The sequence below is a fragment of the Eucyclogobius newberryi genome, unplaced genomic scaffold (genome assembly GCF_026437365.1).
Source record: "Eucyclogobius newberryi isolate DKJ021-1_F unplaced genomic scaffold, fEucNew1.0.hap1 SCAF_7, whole genome shotgun sequence".
Classification (NCBI taxonomy): Eukaryota; Metazoa; Chordata; class Actinopteri; order Gobiiformes; family Gobiidae; genus Eucyclogobius; species Eucyclogobius newberryi.
In genome coordinates, this window is record NW_027316389.1 from 4,494,959 (window position 1) to 4,505,315 (window position 10,357).

Genomic DNA, 10,357 nt, shown 5'->3' on the forward strand with positions numbered 1-10,357 from the left:
TCGCGTTGGATTGGTCCGTGTGCGCCGGAGACCGTGTCCATGGAGACCGTGTCCATGGAGACGAGCGGCTGCGAAAAGACCTCCCACCGCCAGAAAGGGTCACGCACGCTAATATATTTCAATGCTATCTCGCCGGCACATCTGTGATTCATGCTGGACTTTGTAAACCCCTCTCTAGTCTTGGGAGTCTCGGCCCTGGTCCCGGTTCAGAGACACCGGATCCGTCTCTCGGGCCCCGGGGCCCGCAGCGGGGAGTGGGTGACCTGATTCTGCCGCATTTGAACTCGCCGTCTCTCACCGTCGCTCTCTCTCGCTGTCCGGGCAGATCATTTAAACGGCGCCGCCTCCGGGATCGTGTGTTCTTTTCACCGCGACAACAGCGGCGGTCCAATGACTCGCCCTCGAGGACTTCCCGAACGCCTCGTCACAATAAAAGCCGCCCACGCGAGGGGGCGACGGGCACGACGGGAGCGTGAGTAACACCGAGGACTAGAACAGGACTAAACAAGGACTAGAACTGGACTAAACAAGGACTAGAACAGGACTAAACAAGGACTAGAACAGGACTAAACAAGGACTAGAACTGGACTAAACAAGGACTAGAACAGGACTAAACAAGGACTAGAACAGGACTATAAAAGGACTAGAACAGGACTAAACAAGGACTAGAACTGGACTAAACAAGGACTAGAACAGCACTAAACAAGGACTAGAACTGGACTAAACAAGGACTAGAACAGGACTAAACAAGGACTAGAACAGGACTATAAAAGGACTAGAACAGGACTAAACAAGGACTAGAACTGGACTAAACAAGGACTAGAACAGGACTAAACAAGGACTAGAACTGGACTAAACAAGGACTAGAACAGGACTAAACAAGGACTAGAACAGGACTAAACAAGACGAGTGAAAAAAAGTACAGTTTTCCACAGATCGATGCAATTTGAATTTGGCCAGAATGTTTAAGATGCTCCGCTCTAGACGTTTAGAGACGTTTGGAGACGTTTAGAGACATTTAGAGATGTTTAGCGACGTTTAGAGACGTTTAGAGACGTGTAGAGACGTGTAGAGATGTTTAGAGATGTTTAAAGATGTTTAGAGGCATTTAGAGACGCTCAAAGACTTTTAGAAACGTTTAGAGACTTTTAGAGATGTTTAGAGACGTTTAGAGCCGTTTAGAGAACTTTAGAGACCTTTAGAGACGTTTAGAGACCTTTAGAGACGTTCAGAGACGTTTAGAGGCCTGTAGAGACCTTTAGAGACCTTTAGAGACGTTCAGAGATGTTTAGAGACGTTCAGAGACGTGTAGAGACCTTTGGAGACCTTTAGAGACTTTTAGAGATGTTAAGAGATGTTAAGAGACCTTTAGAAACGTTTAGAGACCTTTAGAGACCTTTCGAGACGTTCAGAGACGTTCAGAGACGTATAGAGACCTGTGTAGACCTTCAGAGACGTTCAGAGACATGTAGAGACCTTTAGAGACGTGTTGAGACCTTTAGAGACCTTCAGAGTAGTTCAGAGACGTGTAGAGACGTGTAGAGACCTTTAGAGACCTTCAGAGACGTTCAGAGACGTGTAGAGACGTGTAGAGACCTTTGGAGACCTTTAGAGACGATACCACGAGAAATGAGACCAAAAGCACTGGGATTGTTGTTCTTATGTCTCGGGGGGAGGACGACGCCGGACCCAGTGCATTATTCACACTTTCGAGGGGGTCCGGATGGTGGGGCCCCCCCGAGTACTGCTGCAGGGCCCCAAACGACTAGCAGCGCCCCTGGAGACACACATCTGTGTAAATCACTTTTTGAAACTGGGAAATGAAAAATAATACGTGACGTCTTTAGAAACTGCAGCTCCAGAGGGACGGGGGACAGTTCTGACCAGGACAGCAGGAGACGCAGGACGACACCGCCCTCTAGTGGTGGAACGAGAGCGCGGCAACGAGTCCAACGAGAGACATCGAGGAACCAGGAGTTTTCTAAGACTTTTCCCCCTCAGAAGATGTGTTGTGTTATGAGCGATGGCAAGACCCCAAGAGAGTTTGTGATTATTGAGTGATTATTGTGTGATTATTGTGTGATTATTGTGTGATTATTGTGTGATTATTGTGTGATTATTGTGTGATTATTTATTGTGTGATTATTGTGTGATTATAGTGTGATTATTGTGTGATTATTTATTGTGTGATTATTTATTGTGTGATTATTTATTGTGTGATTATTGTGTGATTATTGCGTGATTATTGTGTGATTGGGACAGTCTTAGACCTGGTTTAGCTCTAGTTCAGACCTGGTTTAGCTCTAGTTTAGATCTGGGACAGTCTTAGACCTGGTTTAGCTCTAGTTTAGATCTGGGACAGTCTTAGACCTGGTTTAGCTCTAGTTTAGATCTGGGACAGTCTTAGACCTGGTTTAGCTCTAGTTTAGATCTGGGACAGTCTTAGACCTGGTTTAGTTCTAGTTTAGATCTGGGACAGTCTTAGACCTGGTTTAGCTCTAGTTTAGATCTGGGACAGTCTTAGACCTGGTTTAGCTCTAGTTTAGATCTGGGACAGTCTTAGACCTGGTTTAGTTCTAGTTTAGATCTGGAACAGTCTAAGACCTGGTTTAGCTCTAGTTTAGATCTGGGATAGTCTTAGACCTGGTTTAGCTCTAGTTTAGATCTGGGACAGTCTTAGACCTGGTTTAGCTCTAGTTTAGATCTGGGACAGTCTTAGACCTGGTTTAGCTCTAGTTTAGATCTGGGACAGTCTTAGACCTGGTTTAGCTCTAGTTTAGATCTGGGACAGTCTTAGACCTGGTTTAGCTCTAGTTTAGATCTGGGACAGTTTTAGACCTGGTTTAGTTCTAGTTTAGATCTGGGACAGTTTTAGACCTGGTTTAGCTCTAGTTTAGATCTGGAACAGTCTTAGACCTGGTTTAGCTCTAGTTTAGATCTGGGACAGTCTTAGACCTGGTTTAGCTCTAGTTTAGATCTGGGACAGTCTTAGACCTGGTTTAGCTCTAGTTTAGATCTGGGACAGTCTTAGACCTGGTTTATCTCTAGTTTAGATCTGGGACAGTCTTAGACCTGGTTTAGCTCTAGTTTAGATCTGGGACAGTCTTAGACCTGGTTTAGCTCTAGTTTAGATCTGGGACAGTCTTAGACCTGGTTTATCTCTAGTTTAGATCTGGGACAGTCTTAGACCTGGTTTAGATTTGTTGATCCTGTGAAGGCCAAACATTTTCCTCTTAAGTTCAAATTGTCGTGAAAAACTAGAATCACGAGAATAAATCTAAACCAGTCGAATCTCAAAGTGAATGTGTTTTTTTGGGCCCCCCACACGTGACATGTTCGGCCCCCACACGTGACATGTTCGGCCCCCACACATGACATGTTCGGCCCCCACACGTGACATGTTCGGCCCCCACACGTGACATGTTCGGCCCCCACACGTGACATGTTCGGCCCCCACACGTGACATGTTCGGCCCCCACACGTGACATGTTCGGCCCCCACACGTGACATGTTCGGCCCCCACACGTGACATGTTCGGCCCCCACACGTGACATGTTCGGCCCCCACACGTGACATGTTCGGACCCCCACACGTGACATGTTCGGCCCCCACACGTGACATGTTCGGCCCCCACACGTGACATGTTCAGGCCCCCCACACGTGACATGTTCGGCCCCCCACACGTGACATGTTCGGCCCCCACACGTGACATGTTCGGCCCCCACACGTGACATGTTCGGCCCCCACACGTGACATGTTCGGCCCCCACACGTGACATGTTCGGCCCCCACACGTGACATGTTCAGGCCCCCCACACGTGACATGTTCGGCCCCCACACGTGACATGTTCGGCCCCCACACGTGACATGTTCAGGCCCCCCACACGTGACATGTTCGGACCCCACACATGACATGTTCGGCCCCCCACACGTGACATCCTCGGCCCCCCACACGTGACATGTTCGGCCCCCCACACGTGACATGTTCGGCCCCCACACGTGACATGTTCAGGCCCCCCACACGTGACATGTTCGGCCCCCACACATGACATGTTCGGCCCCCACACGTGACATGTTCGGCCCCCACACGTGACATGTTCAGGCCCCCCACACGTGACATGTTCAGGCCCCCCACACGTGACATGTTCGGACCCCACACATGACATGTTCGGCCCCCCACACGTGACATCCTCGGCCCCCACACATGACATGTTCAGGCCCCCCACACGTGACATGTTCGGCCCCCACACGTGACATGTTCAGGCCCCCCACACGTGACATGTTCGGCCCCCACACGTGACATGTTCGGCCCCCACACGTGACATGTTCGGCCCCCACACGTGACATGTTCAGGCCCCCCACACGTGACATGTTCAGGCCCCCCACACGTGACATGTTCGGCCCCCACACATGACATGTTCGGCCCCCACACGTGACATGTTCGGCCCCCACACGTGACATGTTCAGGCCCCCCACACGTGACATGTTCAGGCCCCCCACACGTGACATGTTCGGCCCCCACACATGACATGTTCGGCCCCCACACGTGACATGTTCGGCCCCCACACGTGACATGTTCAGGCCCCCCACACGTGACATGTTCAGGCCCCCCACACGTGACATGCTCGGCCCCCCATACACGTGACATGTTCGGCCCCCCACACACGTGACATGCTCGGCCCCCCACACACGTGACATGTTCGGCCCTCCACACACGTGACATGCTCGGCCCCCCACACACGTGACATGCTCTGCCCCCCCCCACACCTGACATGCTCGCCCCCCACACACGCGACATGCTCTGCCCCCCCCCACACGTGACATGCTCGCCCCCCACACACGTGACATGCTCGGCCCCCCACACACGTGACATGCTCGGCCCCCCACACACGTGACATGCTCGGCCCCCCACACACGTGACATGCTCGGCCCCCCACACACGTGACATGCTCGGCCCCCCACACACGTGACATGCTCGCCCCCCACACACGTGACATGCTCGGCCCCCCACACACGTGACATGCTCGGCCCCCCACACACGTGACATGCTCGCCCCCCACACACGTGACATAATCGGCCCCCCACACACGTGACATGCTCGGCCCCCCACACACGTGACATGCTCGCCCCCCCACACGCGTCCCCGTGTAAAAACGCTCCAATGTTGAGACATCTGCCCATTGTTTGTTTTGCTTAGTGCAGTGTCCGGCTGTGTCCGGCCTCTCCCCCTGCTGACCCCTGACCACAATAACAAACAACAACAACAACAACAACAACCACGACTTCATCCACGATCAGATGAAGACGTGCAGGAGTCATGTGTTTAGAGCCCTGCAGGAGTCATGTGTTTAGAGCCCTGCAGGAGTCACGTGTTTAGAGCCCTGCAGGAGTCATGTGTTTAGAGCCCTGCAGGACTCATGTGTTTAGAGCCCTGCAGGAGTCACGTGTTTAGAGCCCTGCAGGACTCATGTGTTTAGAGCCCTGCAGGACTCATGTGTTTAGAGCCCTGCAGGAGTCATGTGTTTAGAGCCCTGCAGGACTCATGTGTTTAGAGCCCTGCAGGAGTCACGTGTTTAGAGCCCTGCAGGACTCATGTGTTTAGAGCCCTGCAGGAGTCACGTGTTTAGAGCCCTGCAGGAGTCATGTGTTTAGAGCCCTGCAGGACTCATGTGTTTAGAGCCCTGCAGGAGTCACGTGTTTAGAGCCCTGCAGGAGTCACGTGTTTAGAGCCCTGCAGGAGTCATGTGTTTAGAGCCCTGCAGGAGTCATGTGTTTAGAGCCCTGCAGGAGTCACGTGTTTAGAGCCCTGCAGGAGTCATGTGTTTAGAGCCCTGCAGGACTCATGTGTTTAGAGCCCTGCAGGAGTCACGTGTTTAGAGCCCTGCAGGAGTCATGTGTTTAGAGCCCTGCAGGACTCATGTGTTTAGAGCCCTGCAGGAGTCACGTGTTTAGAGCCCTGCAGGAGTCATGTGTTTAGAGCCCTGCAGGAGTCATGTGTTTAGAGCCCTGCAGGAGTCACGTGTTTAGAGCCCTGCAGGAGTCATGTGTTTAGAGCCCTGCAGGACTCATGTGTTTAGAGCCCTGCAGGAGTCACGTGTTTGGAGCCCTGCAGGAGTCACGTGTTTAGAGCCCTGCAGGAGTCACGTGTTTAGAGCCCTGCAGGAGTCACGTGTTTAGAGCCCTGCAGGAGTCACGTGTTTAGAGCCCTGCAGGAGTCACGTGTTTAGAGCCCTGCAGGAGTCACGTGTTTAGAGCCCTGCAGGAGTCACGTGTTTAGAGTCCTGCAGGAGTCATGTGTTTAGAGCCCTGCAGGAGTCACGTGTTTAGAGCCCTGCAGGAGTCACGTGTTTAGAGCCCTGCAGGAGTCACGTGTTTAGAGCCCTGCAGGAGTCACGTGTTTAGAGCCCTGCAGGAGTCACGTGTTTAGAGCCCTGCAGGAGTCACGTGTTTAGAGCCCTGCAGGACTCATGTGTTTAGAGCCCTGCAGGAGTCACGTGTTTAGAGCCCTGCAGGAGTCTAAGGACAGTCTAAGACCTGGTTTAGCTCTAGTTTAGATCTGGAACAGTCTAAGACCTGGTTTAGCTCTAGTTTAGATCTGGAACAGTCTAAGACCTGGTTTAGCTCTAGTTTAGATCTGGAACAGTCTAAGACCTGGTTTAGCTCTAGTTTAGATCTGGGACAGTCTTAGACCTGGTTTAGCTCTAGTTTAGATCTGGGACAGTCTTAGACCTGGTTTAGCTCTAGTTTAGATCTGGGACAGTCTTAGACCTGGTTTAGCTCTAGTTTAGATCTGGAACAGTCTAAGACCTGGTTTGGGTTTATTTTCTGTGAGAAACACACTCAAACTGTTTTAGTACAATTTAAAGTTAAACTTTTGTTATAAATCTTATCTTTTTAAGGTCTGTTAACAGTTGGACTTATTTGTAAGCAGAAAAGTAGCGGGCCCAGAACAGACCCCTGGTGCACACCCGATTGCATTTTAAATCAAACACATTGTTGTCGCAAATCAGGATTTAAACCAATCCAAGACTTGTTGAGAAAAATTTAGCTGTTTTCATTTTCACATCTCTACAACAAACACTGTGAGCCCTGAACATGTGCAATACTGCCATGTGCAATACTGTCATGTGCAATACTGTCATGTGCAATACTGTCATGTGCAATACTGTCATTTGCAATACTCTCATGTGCAATACTCTCATACTCATGTGCAATACTGTCATGTGCAATACTGTCATATTCATGTGCAATACTGTCATACCCATGTGTAATACTGTCATAATCATGTGCAATACTGTCATACTCATGTCCAATACTGTCATACCCATGTGCAATACTGTAATACTCATGTGCAATTCTGTCATACTCATGTGCAATACTGTCATATTCATGTGCAATACTGTCATACCCATGTGTAATACTGTCATAATCATGTGCAATACTGTCATACTCATGTCCAAATACTGTCATACTCATGTCCAATACTGTCATACCCATGTGCAATACTGTCATACTCATGTGCAATTCTGTCATACTCATGTGCAATACTGTCATATTCATGTGCAATACTGTCATACTCATGTGCAATACTGTCATACTCATGTGCAATACTGTCATACTCATGTGCAATACTGTCATACTCATGTGCAATACTGTCACACCCATGTGTAATACTGTCATGATCATGTGCAATACTGTCATAATCATGTGCTATACTGTCAAACTCATGTGCAATACTGTCATACTCATGTGCAATACTGTCATACTCATGTGCAATACTGTCACACCCATGTGTAATACTGTCATGATCATGTGCAATACTGTCATAATCATGTGCTATACTGTCAAACTCATGTGCAATATTATCATACTCATGTGCAATACTGTCATAATCATGTGCAATACTGTCATAGTCGTGGGCAATTCTGTCATACCCATGTGTAATACTGTCATAATCATGTACAATACTGTCATAATCATGTGCAGTACTGTCATACTCATGTGCAATACTGTCATACCCATGTGTAATACTGTCATTATCATGTGCAATACTGTCATACTCATGTGCAATACTGTCATACCCATGTGCAATACTGTCATAATCATGTGCAATACTGTCATACTCATGTGTAATACTGTCATAATCATGTGCAATACTGTCATACGTGCAATACTGTCATACCCATGTGTAATACTGTCATACCCATGTGTAATACTGTCATTATCATGTGCAATACTGTCATACTCATGTGCAATACTGTCATAATCATGTACAATACTGTCATACTCATGTGTAACACTGTCATAATCATGTGCAATACTGTCATACTCATGTGCAATACTGTCATAATCATGTGTAATACTGTCATGTGCTACACTGTCAACCTCATATGCAATACTGTCATATGCTATACTGTCATACTCATGTGCAATACTGTCATGTGCAATACTGTCATACCCATGTGCAATACTGTCATGTGCAATACTGTCATGTGCAACACTGTCATATGCAATACTGTCATATTCATGTGCAATACCGTCATAATCATGTGCAATACTGTCATAATCATGTGCAATACTGTCATACTCATGTGCAATTCTGTCATACTCATGTGTAATACTTTCATGTGCAATACTGTCATACCCATGTGTAATACTGTTATAATCATGTGTAATACTGTCATACCCATGTGTAATACTGTTATAATCATGTGTAATACTGTCATAATCATGTGTAATACTGTCATACTCATGTGTAATACTTTCATGTGCAATACTGTCATACCCATGTGTAATACTGTTATAATCATGTGCAATACTGTCATACCCATGTGTAATACTGTTATAATCATGTGTAATACTGTCATACCCATGTGTAATACTGTTATAATCATGTGTAATACTGTCATACCCATGTGTAATACTGTTATAATAATGTGCAATACTGTCATATTCATGTGTAATACTGTGACATAATGTGAATAATCCTGGTGCAATATTTTCTGTCCATATAACAGCCGTAAATAATCTGTCAATATTTTTTTTTCTGTATAAGAGTTTTTTTTTAATAAGTTTCTGTTTTTTTTATCATTATAATTCTACGACGTCTCAGTCAAAAGTCGCTCAAATAAACACGAGAGAAACGTTCAACTTTGAATGAATCGTAACAATTCACTGCGATTGATTCAGTTCATGAAAGTGTTCTTTACCTTACAAGGACTAAACCAGGACTAAACAAGGACTAAACCAGGACTAAACAAGGACTAAACCAGGACTAAACCAGGACTAAATAAGGACTAAACCAGGACTAAACCAGGACTAAACCAGGACTAAACAAGGACTAAACCAGGACTAAACAAGGACTAAACCAGGACTAAACCAGGACTAAATAAGGACTAAACCAGGACTAAACCAGGACTAAACCAGGACTAAACAAGGACTAAGCAAGGATAAAACCAGGACTAAACCAGGACTAAACAAGGACTAAACCAGGACTAAACATGGACTAAACATGGACTAGAACAGGACTAAACATGATAAAAACACCTGTAGTTTAGCGAGACACATGCGTTAAATGTCATGGTGAAGCGGTAACGTTGCCATGGCGATGAGCATGTAGCGGACCCGCCATCATCGCACAGCTTTTACAGATGAACAGCAAAAAGTGTCGCGACATCATCTTTGAATTTGGGCAAAACTGAAGCGTTTCCATGGACACCGTCTCCGATTCGAAGCCTAAAACGTGTATATTTTTCATATATTTCGCTAATAACGATAATATTTCCACTCTCACTGTAAATCTGAATGAAAAAGGCGCTTGTTTCACTCACGCCGCATTCTTCAGGGGCTTAACCGGCTTCTCCGTCAACAACACTGTATTTACACCATATTATGAACAACTTTGGAACAAAATGAACAACCAATAAATGACCAAACGCGTCTTCTGTACATCATATTTTCATAAATCCATCTGTAAATATAAAGTTTAGACACGTTTGCTCACCATAAATCCCTGGTTGTCCGAGCCATTGTCCTTCAGTCCGAGCTCGATCATCTCTGCCGACGTTATGTGCATTTTGTAATCGTAGTTGTAGTAGTAGTACTTGTAGTAGTAGTACTTGTAGTAGTAGTACTTGTAGTAGTAGTAGTAGCTGGAGTACTGAGGATCTTATGGACCCTGTTTTAGGACTTTGGTCCAGACTCAGGATCACATGGAAAAAGGGGCCGGACTGAGACTGTCACATGCAGAAGCTGATTGGACGCACTTCTTACAAAACGGGACGATTCAAACCCAAAGAGATCAAACCGAGACAAAAAGAGACGTGACAGTGCAAATTTTTGGGATTTTAGATTTTAAA

General features: G+C 46.8%; 1 protein-coding gene across 1 annotated transcript in view; it reads right to left on the bottom strand.

Annotated features, from left to right (window-relative positions):
- LOC140349299 (solute carrier family 23 member 1) overlaps positions 1-10,074 on the bottom strand; it is a 115,401-nt gene extending 105,327 nt beyond the window's left edge. The window contains exon 1 of the mRNA XM_072435581.1: positions 10,003-10,074. Within this exon, the coding sequence (XP_072291682.1) occupies positions 10,003-10,074 (72 nt within the window). The remainder of the gene's footprint in view (positions 1-10,002) is intronic.
- Between the last annotated feature and the right edge of the window lie 283 nt (positions 10,075-10,357).